The sequence below is a fragment of the Ictidomys tridecemlineatus genome, chromosome 4 (genome assembly GCF_052094955.1).
Source record: "Ictidomys tridecemlineatus isolate mIctTri1 chromosome 4, mIctTri1.hap1, whole genome shotgun sequence".
Classification (NCBI taxonomy): Eukaryota; Metazoa; Chordata; class Mammalia; order Rodentia; family Sciuridae; genus Ictidomys; species Ictidomys tridecemlineatus.
Genome location: NC_135480.1, coordinates 100,355,153 through 100,367,727, shown reverse-complemented (window position 1 = coordinate 100,367,727; position 12,575 = coordinate 100,355,153). Strand labels below are relative to the sequence as shown.

The window sequence follows — 12,575 nt, the reverse complement described above, 5'->3', positions numbered from 1 at the left end:
GCCAATAGGAGGATCGCAAGTTCCAAGCCAGCCTCAGCAAAATCGAGGCACTAAGCCACTCAGTGAGACCCTGTCTCTAAATAAAACACAAAATAGGGCTGTGGATGTGGCCCAGTGGTTGAGTGCCCCTGAGTTCAATCCTCGGTACTCCCTCCAAAATAAAATCAAGTAAAATAAAATAAAATATTCTTGCCGTGGCACACACCTGTAATCTCCACAGTTCCTGGGCTGAGGCAGGAGGATCATAAGTTCAAAACCAGTTTCAGCAACTTAGGGAAGCTATATGCAACTTAGGGGAACCCTCTCTCAAAAGAAAAAATAAAAGTCTCTGGTAATGTGGCTCAGTGGTAAAGCACTCCTGGGTTCAGTCTCCAGTACCAAAAAAAATAAATAAATAAAAAATCTTGTCCAATGGGACTGAGGTTGTAACTCAGTAGCAGAGCACTTGCCCAGCATGTGTGAGGCCCTGGGTTTGATTTCCGCAATGCTTCAAAAAGAATTCTTGTCCCCAGTACTTTAAACATTTGAGCATAGTGGATCCTTTAGACCTATATTTCAGTTTATGGACAACAGAAGATAGAGAAATGAGGCAAATGGTAATACAATGAAGAATCAGATGAATTAAGAATAGAGAAAATTCTACAAGATAACTGGTTTGGTCTTTTCCCCAAAATTAATGCCATTAAGAAACAAAGTAGGAATACTTTGTGGTGGTTTTTAACAACCAAATGCAGTACCTAAACTTTGATTAGATCTTGATTTAAAAAATAGAAATCTTTTTAAAAGAATGAATGGAGAAAGTTTAACTCAGGCTGCATGTTAGATGATATTATGGAATTGTTAGTTTTCTTAGACATGAGTTTGGGGAGTTTGTATGTTTTTTTAAAAAAGAATGTCTCATTTTTGGGGATATGAGGATTGAAGTTATGCAGAGGAAATGTGAATGCTATCTGTAACTTCCAAATGGTTCCAAATGGTTAAGCATACATATACAATACTTATATGGGGAAAGAAAACAAATATGTCAAGATATTAAGAATCACTAAATCCTGGCAATAAGTATAAGGGTGATTATTGCACTGGTTTTTTTTTTCAATTTTTCTATGGTATAGAATATTTTCTTAGAAAATTAGAAGAAAACAGACTCTTGAAGAGCCTGCTTGGACCATAAGCAATCCTCAGGAGTTTATTATTTTTAAGATCTATTTGCTGAGACTAGTCAAATTTCTCAGGGAGAAAGTTCTTCCCATCTCCTTCCTATAAGGTAAAATCAACCTGGCCAGCATATGAGGGGAAAAATAATGTGTGGAGAGAGGAGTCTCAAAAATAATATGTATTTTTTTTTTAGCACAAAAACCCTGGCCTCCAGCAATATCTAATTTTCGATGGGCCAGAGACCCACTCTTAAACCCTTTCCCAAGAATAAACCTCTGGTTTCCTGCAGCTTTGGGGGAAGGACAATGACCTCCCTGAGAATTCAAAGAAGACAGCTGCTTCCCCATCAGACTGTTAAACATTTGCTGCGGTTTTAGCCTCATTGTTACCATGATTCCAGAAGAATCTGTTGCTGCTATCTCTGAACTTTTGGGGAGCTTGGATGTGCAGATCAGAGGACTTCTTGACTTTCTCTTTTGCTGCTTCAATAGTCATTGGTAATGATGCGCCTGGTTACTAGGGTGTGGCCATCTGGAAGCTTCCCAGCTTCCAAAATGCTGTTGCTTTTGTCTCCTTTTCTATTCTTCTTGTGAGTTTATGTATTTTTTTAAAGTGCACTTTAATGCCAATTTTATTGGGATTTCAGGAAAGAGCAGAGGCTAATGGATGTGATCAATTCGTCATTCTTTACTAGAAGTCAATCTGATGCTCTTTCGTCTCTTCTCCCTATATACTTGTTTGAAAATTATCTATTCTTTCTATTCTTTTAATGGGTTGTCTTTAAAATTTTAGTATTCTTGCCTGACCCAAGAAGTTTAAAGATAATCAATATTTCTATCTTCTCCTGGATAATGCAAAGACTATAGAATGCTTTAACTTTGATGTCTCTCATTTTTCATGGTTTAATATTTTCATTCTTCATTGCTTTTAAAGTAGTTTATATATATATATATATATATATAATTTATTTATTTTTCCTTAACGATGTGTTGAGTACTGATCTAGGCACTGAGTGAATCAGATGGATTAAACTACATAAAGATATATTTTGTTAGGTAAAACTACATGAAATTGCCAGTTGGGCCACATTTTACTTATAAAACTCATTTCTAACACACACACACACACACACACACACACACACACACCCCTCATAACACATACATAGCTCCAAGCAACCCAAACATGTTATGCACTAAAATTACACTTCAAATAAGAAAGCCTGAGTGTGTCTTACATTTATTCATTGCATTAACCAAGGTTCAATCAGAAAAAAAACATGTACTTCAAGTATGAAAAACTTTAATGCAGAAAATCAAAGTTTTATAAAACTATTGGAAAGGCTGGGGAAGTGACCATCTCAGCTTACAGTACTGAAGAAGTGATTCCCAAAAGTTCACCTGTGAGTGGCTATAAATGGGAAGCTCCTCTAATTATCTCAGTCTTTAATAACAATCAGTATGATCCCTCTGGAGGTCATCTAGAAGATGTTTAAATGCCAAGTCTGTCCACACTTCTATCAGAAACTGCCAGTGAAAAATAATAGCCTCTCCTCTTTTTCATTTCACATGGGTTGACTCTAAAGTGGGCCCATGGAGAGAAGGGGATTCTTGGGAAATGTAGTTCCCAGAGCCTCTTCTGCATCATAGGAAAGAACTTAGAAGGAGTGGTGTTATGGTTTTGATATGAGGTGTGCCCCAAAAACTCATGTGTGAGACAATGCAAGAATTTTCAGAGGTGAAAAAATTAGATTGTGAGATATTTAACTTAATCCATGGATACAGAATAACTGGGTGATAACTGTAGGCAGGTAGGTTATAGCTGGAGAAGGTGGGTCACTGGGGCATGCCTTTGGGATTTATATTTTGTCGGGGGCAAGCAAAGCTCTCTCTGCTTTCTGATTGTCATGTCCTGAGCTGCATTCCTCTGCCACACCCTTCTACCATGATGTTCTGCCTCATCTCAAGTCCTGAGCTATGGATTTGGCTAATCATAGACTGAACCTCTGAAATCATGAGCCAAAATAAATTTTTCTTCCTCTACTTTTTCTTGTCATATCTTTCAGTCACAACCATACAAAGTTGACTAAAACAGGTAGTTATGATGCTGATTTGCAAACGGACAATCCAGGGTAGCTATATTTTAAAGCCTAATCCCCTAATGTTTGGGTTCTCATAAAAAAACATTATGGTACCACATATTTTTGGCATGATAAAATAAACATAACATAAAGATTACAATTTTAACCTTTAATTATTATCTTCCTTAAGAGACAGGGCCTTGTTATGTTGTCCAGGTTGACCTCAAACTTCTGGACTCAAGTGACCCTTCTGCCTCAGTCTCCTGAGTAGTTTCACTGCAAGTGTGCAGCACTGCACCTGAATCTAACCATATTTTTTATGTATAGTTTATCAGAAGTCAGTATATTCACTTTGTTGTGCAACATCACTACTCTGTCCTTCTCTAGAACTTTTTCATCTTTCCAAAACGTGACTCTGTACCCCTTAAGTAATAATACCCCTTTCCCTAGACCCTGGAAAAACACAATTATACTTTCTGCCTCTAAAATGTGACCAGTCTATTACCTAACATAGGGAAGTCACAATATTTGTCTTTTTGTGACTGGCTTATTTCACTTACATAATGACTTCAAGGTTTATCCATGTTGTAGCATGTGTTAGAATTTCCTCGATTTTTAAGGCTGAGCAATATTCCATTGTACATATACACCACATTTTGTTCCAATTTGCCACTTCTTTGTTTCTGCATTCATTTGTTGATGAAAACAACTTTAGGTTGTTTTCACCTTTTGGCTATTGTGAAAAATATTCCTCTGATCACTAGCGTGCAAATCTTTTTTGTATACTAGAAGTGGAATTGCTGAATCTTAAGATAGTTCTATTTTTAGTTTTTTGAGGAACCATCATGCCAGGTACTACAGTGGCTGTACCATTTTTCTTTTCCATCAACAATCAACAAGGGTTCCAATTTGCCACTTCTTTCTCAACACTTTCTATTTTCTGTATTTTTTTTTTTTAGCTTTTAAAAATAATAGCCATCCTAATGAAATGTGTTTGTCAACTTTCTGTTGTTGTGACAAAATACTTGAAAGAATCAACTTAAAGGAAGGAAAATTTTATTTTACTTATTTTGGCACATGGTTTCAGAGGTCTGCTCTTTCTAAGGCCCATAGTGAGACAGAATATCATGGTAGGGAAAGCGTGGTGGAGCAAAACTGATCACTCTCACCCACAACTGGGTTTAAAAGAGCTGGCTGCAACATTAAGAAAGTGGCGAAAAATCACACAACACAGAGAGTGGTTTTTCAAATCATGGGCAGAGCTGGGGCTGTGGCTCAGTGGTAGAGCACTCACCTAGCATGCATGAGGCACTGGGTTTGATCCCCAGAACTACATAAAAATAAATAATCAAATCAAGGGCAGAATGGCTCTTTGACCTTAAGGGTCAGTTTCCACTCTGGAAAGAGAGAGCATGCACCTGGAATCCCTTTATTTATAAGGAAATTAACAAAGGACTTTTGATAGAATGTTCTTCACCAAATAAGGCAGGGGTGGGCTGACCTAGCCCCAATGAGTAACGCCCAGGTCCAGAGCTCTGAGAAAGCAGACTTCTTTTCCCAGTGAAGGTTGAGGCCTAGACCAACCCCAGACCAACACCCCCTTGGCTCAAGGCTGAGAGAGGCTCCTAATACTGCTCATGGGTGGCCCCCCACAGATACTTTATAGAAGCCAGGAAATATATAGAGAGAGTCATAGGGGATAAGCCCAGGGACAAGATATTTTTCAAGGATATGAACTTACTGTCTCTGAGTCCCACCTCCTTTTTCAACTGCCCACCCCATCAAAGATCCATTAAATTACAAAGGCATATGATCGAATCACTTTCCCAAGGCCCCACCTCTGAACATTACTGCCTTGAGGACCCAGCTTTTTGTGAGATATTACAAATCTGAACTATGACAGATATGAAGTAACCAGGAATGCTTCTTATAAGTCTAGAGATAGAGAAGCTGGGTGTGGTGGCACATGCCTGTCACTGCAGCTTCTAGGGAGGTTGAGGTAGGTGTGTTGCAAGTTGGAGTCCAGGCTTGGCAACTAGAGAGACCAAGACTCAAAATACAATTAAAAGTAGGCTAGTGATGTAGCTCAGTGGTGGAGTGCTTATCTAGCATGGGCAGGGCCCTGGGTTCCATATCAGGACTGTAAAAAAATAAAGAGTAGAGACAGAAAAGATCTGAAAACATGACTTCAACATAGCTCCATCTACCATGGTGGGAGTCATTAATTCCTCACTCTTGACACCTTTCTTTCCTGGTGTGGCTGAGGCTGCACGTCAGAGATGCTTCCTTGTATCTCTATTCTCATCTTCTTTCTCAGTTATAGAATCTCTAATTTTCAAAACATCTTTATTGAAATATAATACTCATACCATAAAATTCATGATAATGCAATGGTATTTTCTTTTGCTTGTTCACAGATTTGTACAACTATCACTATGACCTAAGTTAAGAACATTTTTATCATCACAAAAAATCTTTTTACCATCACCACACTCCCATTTCCTACTAAACATCTGCTCTCAGCCCTAGGTAACCGTGAATATACTTTCTGTCTTTTCGGATTTGTCTTTTCTGGACACTTCATATAAATGGAATAACACAGCATGTGGTCCTTTGTAATTAACTGACTTCTTTTGCTGAGCATAATTTCAGGGTCCATTCATGCTGTAGCAGGTTTCAGTATTTCATTCCCTTTTATTGCCAAATAATATTCCAATATATGGATATACTGCATTTTGTTTCCATTTTTTGGACTATTATGAATCATGCTGCCATGAATCATTCATGTGTGAGTTTTTGTAGATGTGTGTTTTTGTTGCTCTTAGATTAGACCTAAAAGTGGACTTGCTGGGTGATAGGATAACTTCTTGATTGACCATTAAATAGTCACCAAACTATTTTCCCAGACAGCTGCAACTTATATGGTCCCACAAGCAATGTATGAGGGCAGAATCCTTGAGTTTTAATTGGGCACTGGGCTCAGAGCCATTCACAGTAAAGATGATATTTCCCAGCATCCCTTACAGCTAGTGTGACTGCTTCTGACTAGCCAGATGGGAGAACTTAAAATTTTGCCCTTTAAAAAAAAGAAAAGTACACTCCCTGCCCCCTTCCTAGTGGCTACATATGGACACAGTGGAAAGTTGCCTTTGGTCATATGGATGAAGACAACACACAGGGATGGTAGAGCCTCGAGACAGAGGGCATTGAGAGTCCTTATAGCTTTGTAGAGCAATGCTGCACTGCCATACTGGCATGGATTTTTTTTTAACAGAAAAAAAAATAAACTTCTGATTTCTAATCCACTGTTAATTTGGGTATTGCTCAGAGCTGAATTTATAATTAATGAATACCCTTGCTTATGTCTCTCTTATTTCTCTTTTATTATTATACTTCTACTTCTCTTATTGCTCTCTTTTAGGCTCTGTGTTAATGGGGATAAGTTAATCTAAAAATAATAGCAAATAAATCTCCACATCTCAGTGGCATAACAAAATAGAAGTTTATTTTTTATTCTGAAAAGTCTGACACAGGTTGGTAGGAAGTGTCCTTCCAAGCACTAGCTCAGAACCTAGACCCTCTCTCTTGCAATGGTGCCATCTCGTAGTTCTTTGCTTCCACTCTTTGGAAAGGAAAAAGTATAGGTGTTACAGGAGAAAACCTTAAACACACCCTCCAGCTTCATTTGTCTTATCTGACTTAAAAAGCATAATTTTGGAGTTCATACATTATTAGTCTCCCACAAGTTTTGCTATGTTATGATGATAATGGCTGTCTAGGTTACTTCCAGGGACCTGAGGGCCACTTTTGCTGAAAACACTGACTCTTCACTTGGGCCTGCAATTGTCTGATGGGTGATTGGAAGGCTCATCTTCTCCTGTCCTATGCTGCCAAACACCAGGATGCCAGTTCTGGTTGCACCTCTCTCCGTGTGATGATGGGAAAGTCACTTAACCCACCCAAACTTCAGTTCCTTAATCAATAAGATGAACAACTTTCTATGTATTGGGCACTATGCCAAACAGAGTAGGGGATATAGAGATGAATTAGACAAATTCCCTGCCCTCAAAGAACTCTCAGTCACCTCAACAAATCATTGCACTACAAAATAATAAGTGCTGTAGCACAGGAATATGTAAAATGTGATTAGTACGGAATCAGTTGTCTCCAGAGCAGGGAAGGGTCAAGACAGAAGAGATATTGGAACTGTGCAGCAGGGACTCCTATTGTCCCCGTATCCATCCTTCTCTTCTTCCTGGATAATAAAACTTTCTTTCAGCTGAGAATAGAGTCACCCAGAGGATACATTTCTCAGTCTCCTTTTTAGCTAAGTGTATCCATGTGACTAAGTTCCAGCCAATGAGATGCCAGTAGAAGTGGTAAGAACAATATCTGAGATGTGACTTTAATGGGAAGGAGCACATCCTTCTTCTTTTCTTATTTCCTGCTGACTGGGCGGTGGATTTTATGGCTGGAGCTGGAACTTGGACATGGAATCTCTTGTTGAGGATGACAGTGCAACAAAATGGAAGCAGTCCTTGGCTTAATTTACATTATGGAGAAATAAAATTCCATTTTGTTTGAGCTATTCTGTTTTTCCTTTTATCCTTGTTGGTCATTTGCACCTGAGCCTAATCCTAAATACAAAGTCAATCTGAAGAAAGTGAATTATTCCCTGGGATATAGGCTATTTCAAGCAGAGAGAACAGCAAGCACAGAGGCTCACCTCTTTTGGGAAAGAGGTGGTATACTCAGCAAAGGCCAAGACTCTGTGTGGCAGGAGATCAGACTGGAGGTGGGTCAAAATGAGCACGGGAGAGGATGGATTGAATACACAGGACTGTTGCAGAAAGACCCACTGGGTATTATGAATGAGACCAAGGTGAGAGACAACTGGGGCTATGACAATGATGGGAATGGATAAGAGAGGATCAATTCAGGATACTTTTACAGCTGGGTGTGGTGGTGGTGTGCCTACAGTATCAGCTACTTGGAAGGCTGAGGTGGGAGGATGATGAGTGTGAAGTCAGGCCAATTAGTGAGACCCTGTCTCAAAAAAAAAAAATAGGGACAAAAGGAGGAATTTAGGAATGGGTGTGTATAAATATATGGAGGGAGTTTGTCATAGAGAAAGATCTAGATTTCTGGGATTCCCCTCCTCAAAGGCCCAAGGATGGAGTTCAGCCTTCCCCATGGGGAAAGTCCTTCTCTTGTTCTAATCCCTTAGGCCCAGAGTCCCTGGCCCAGATATCACTGACTGCTAGATTAAGGATTATTTCAAAAATTGAGAGATGGGAGGGTCTTTAATCCCATAAATGCTGGCTCTTTCTAGCTGCCTGAGTAGCCTGTTGGGGAGCTGTTGAGATGCTCAGGCTCTGCCAGCAGCTGGACCCTGTCCCTGGCTGGCTGGCTAGCTGGGGCACAGAGTCTCTGTGTAGTTGAGTAAGAGTAGGGCTCTTGGCAGACAAATAGCCAATCTGTTGGTGGGCCAGCCAGCAGATCAGTGGGCGGCTGCAGGTCATAGGTTTTGGGGGAAACTGGGTGAGTTCAGCCCCACTCTTAGCATTCTAGGAAGCACCTCTACTGGGGCATCCCGATTCCAGGGACCCATTAACTCTCTGGGTGCCAGGGAAAAGACCTGAGGCAAGCTGGGAGGTAGCTGAGGTCATCCTTCTTTGAACCTCCACGTGGTATTTACTTAAAGCAATTGTTGCCACAGGTCCAGGCCCCTAGACTATAAAGCAGAATGTCTGCTCCCTGTGCCCAGAACTGAGCAGGTGAGCAGCTGGAGCAGAGGGATGAGGATCAGAGTCCTGAGGGAGGGGATAGCAGGAGGCCTCAGGAGAGAGTATGAAGTAGGAACTAGGACATCTTCCTCAGCCCTTTGGCAGAGTGACTTCTTCCCCCTTGGGTATGCCTCAGTCATCCCAGCCATGAAGACAGGAAGTGAGGGAGACAGCGAATGAGGGAGCTGGGAGCTGCTTCTGAGGCTGGGATCTGGGGATGATGGTGGTGGGGGAACTGTGCAGGGGTGTTGAGCTCCATACTCCCTACTATGTGACTGAAGTGAGAAATGTCTGAGTTATACACCCTTTCCTCCCAGCCTCCCTGATCCATCTAGATTGGTCCTTTCCAACCACAGCTCTGCTCCCCACAGCTCAGGGAAGAGTTAATAGGATTTGGGACAGGGAGCCCCTTAGAACAAGTCCCTTCCTTTTCTTCTTTACCCTGACCAGGCTTCCATTCACCTCCTTGTCAAGAGTCCATAATCTCAGCATGGCTGCAGTCCTCACCTGGGCTCTGGTCCTCCTCTCAGGTGGGTCTCCAACCAGACTTCAAAGTAGGGGTGTGGGTGAAGGCTGGACTGAGGGACCTCCCCATGAGGGAGGAGAACCTGGCCCCTAATCATCCCACCCCTTTTTGCAGTGTTTTCAGCTACTCAGGCACGGAAAGGCATCTGGGACTACTTCAGCCAGAGAAGCAGGGACAAAGGCACGATGGAGCAGATCCAACAGCAGAAGCTGGCACGGGAGCCCACGTGAGTGACCAGGAAAAGGGGTATGGGCTATGGAATGATGCACTGCCCCTGATTCCAGGGCTTGCTTTGCCTGCAAATTCCAGTGGTCTTGGGTTCCAACATCCTTGGACCCCAGCTCGAATCCTGGCCTTGCCATCAGTATAGCCAGGCCAACTGTGGGAGGCAAGGGACCTGAGATCAATGGAGAGGAACCTTTCAGCAGTCCCAGAACATCAGGAGGATATGAGAGTCTTGGCACTTGTAACACTTCCTTGCAAAGGAAGTACAACATGTTTGTGCTTTGTGTGTGAGGAGTTGCAGTGGTTTGGGGTTTAAGACTAGAACCGCTGGGCCACAGCCCTTACTCCTTGGTTTCTGCAGACCATCATCAGTATGCCATGTCTGGTGAAAAGGGGATGACTGGGGCTAGTAGACTGATGGCATGGATGTCTGTGTCCTTCCCCAGGAGCTTGAAAGACAGCCTTGAACAAGACTTCAGCAATATGAACAAATTACTAGAAAAGCTGGCCCCGCTGAGTGGGCAGGGGAAAGAGCCTTCTCTGCTGACACAGGACCCAGCAGACATGAGGCAGCAGCTACAGGAGGAGCTGAAGGAGGTTAGGGCGCGCCTGGAGCCCTACATGGCGGAGGTACATGAGCTTGTGGGCTGGAACTTGGAGGGGTTGAGGCAGCAGCTGAAGCCCTACACCATGGAGCTGATGAAGCAGGTGGCCTTGCACGCGCAGGAACTGCAGGAGAAGTTGCGCGTGGTGGGAGAAGACACCAAAGCCCAGCTGCTGGGGGGTGTCGACGAAGTGCTGAGCCGGATGCAGGAGATGCAGCGTAGTGTACTGCACCACACTGGCCGAGTCAAAGAGCTCTTCCACCCATACGCCGAGCGCCTGGTAACGGGCATTGGGCGCCATGTGCAGGAGCTGCACCGCAGTGTGGCTCCGCACACGGCCGTCGTCAGCCCTGCGCGTCTTAGCCGTTGTGTGCAGGCTCTCTCTCATAAACTCACGCTCAAGGCCAGGGCCCTGCACGCGCGCATCCAGCAGAACTTGGACCATCTGCGCGAAGAGCTCAGTGCATCTGTCCGCGCCAGCGCTGACGGAGCTGAGCAGGGGGCCAGCCCGGATCCCCAGATGCTCTCAGAAGAGGTACGCCAGAAACTCCAGGCCTTCCGCCAGGACACATTCCTACAGATCGCTGCATTCACCCAGGCCATCGACCAGGAGACAGAGGAAGTTCAGCAGCAGTTGGCGCCACCCCCACCAGGTCACAGCGCCTTTGCCCCTGAGTTCCCACAAGGTGACAGTGGCAAGACCCTGAGCAATCTGCAGAACCGACTGGATGACCTGTGGGAAGACATCACTTACAGTCTTCATGACCAGGGCCATAGCCGTTTGGGAGAACCCTGAGGGTCTACTTGCCCAGGTTCACCAGCTCTTTGTCCAAGGAGACCTGGATTCGAGCCTCTAGCATAGCCTGTTGGGCAGAGGGCAGAGGGTCCTGCACAGGTGAGGCCATTGAAAAGAGTACTGTCCCTGGCATACAGCCTCAACTCCCCCATCTGGATACATTATATTCACCAGGCTTTGCAAACCCAGCTTTCCGTGTTCATTTGGGAATCATCATGAGTTGCAACACTTGAGTGAAGGGAGTCGGGAGGGAGAGAGGCCCTGTGTGTGTGGGAGATTGTCTGCAAGCCTTATGAGATGGTGCCACTATATCCCAGAGTTTGGCTCCTGTCACTTCTGATTGCCTGATGGTCACAGTTACAGCTGGTCCAGAGAGAGGAGCGCTTGTCTTCTAGAGAGCAAGGAGGAAAATATGATGGGGGAGAGCATGTGGCGGTGTGTTATATCCTTGCTGGCTGTGATGCTGGTTGGTATGAATGGTGAGGGACAGCGATGGGATGGGCAGAGCCCATATTTCCTTAGCTCTGAACCTAAATAAGAGGCTGAACCCTTCAAGCTGTGGGGTCTTCTTAAACCCTTTCTGGAGCGTATTATATGTCCTCTTCATTTCCAGCCCCTCTTTCCTAACTGCCAGGCCAAAATCTAGACTTCTGGCTCAAAAGAAATAGATGCTTATGATGAAAGTTGGCCTGGTGTGACTCTCTTTTGGACCATGTCTCAGAGCAGCGACCTCATCACCATTCCCAAAGCACATACATCACTCACTCCAATCCCTTTCTGCTTTTTCTCATGGAATCCCTCCCAATCATGGTCTGTCAAAAAAGGCCTGGTTCTGGCTGGGTTCTGCCTCAGCTCTCTTGGCTAGACAACGGATGTGTGTCACATTGGGGTGAGGGCTGGGTTAAAGGCCCTTCCTCTGCACCTGTATTGTTCAACAGTCTGCTTACTACAGGGTGGTATGCATGGAATACAGGCTGTCACTGCAGAAGCTGTGGCCTGGTGGACCTGAGACTCTGGAAGTGGCCTGTCCCTTTGTTCCTACTGCTCCAGAATCTGAAAGGTCTTTTTGGGACTGACTTTCTTGAGAGAGAGAGTTAGTTTTTTTTTTCTTTTTCAGTTTTCGGTGGACACAACATCTTTATTTTATGTGGTGCTGAGGATTGAACCCAGTGCCCTGGGCATGCTAGGCGAGCGCGTTACCCCTTGAGCCACATCCTCAGCCCCACAAACTCTTAATCCTCCAATTCACACACACTCAACTCACTCAGAGGTATCCTATATCAACTGGGATTTATGAACTTGGGGGTGAGAGAAAAGGGTAAACACACACCATCTCTTTTGGACTGCTGTCCAACACACCCTTTTCTCATGGCTCAACCTGGCCTATGCAGGGTTCTCAGCA

At 43.8% G+C, this 12,575-nt stretch overlaps 1 protein-coding gene across 1 annotated transcript; it reads left to right on the top strand.

Moving 5' to 3' along the window:
- The first annotated feature begins 9,061 nt into the window (after positions 1 to 9,061).
- Apoa5 (apolipoprotein A5) lies at positions 9,062 to 11,856 on the top strand. The gene is made up of 4 exons (XM_005328289.5): positions 9,062 to 9,146; positions 9,472 to 9,551; positions 9,662 to 9,773; positions 10,219 to 11,856. The coding sequence occupies exons 2-4, from the start codon at positions 9,512 to 9,514 to the stop codon at positions 11,171 to 11,173; spliced, it is 1,107 nt and encodes a 368-aa protein (XP_005328346.2). The 5' UTR covers positions 9,062 to 9,146; positions 9,472 to 9,511; the 3' UTR covers positions 11,174 to 11,856.
- Positions 11,857 to 12,575: the final 719 nt, after the last annotated feature.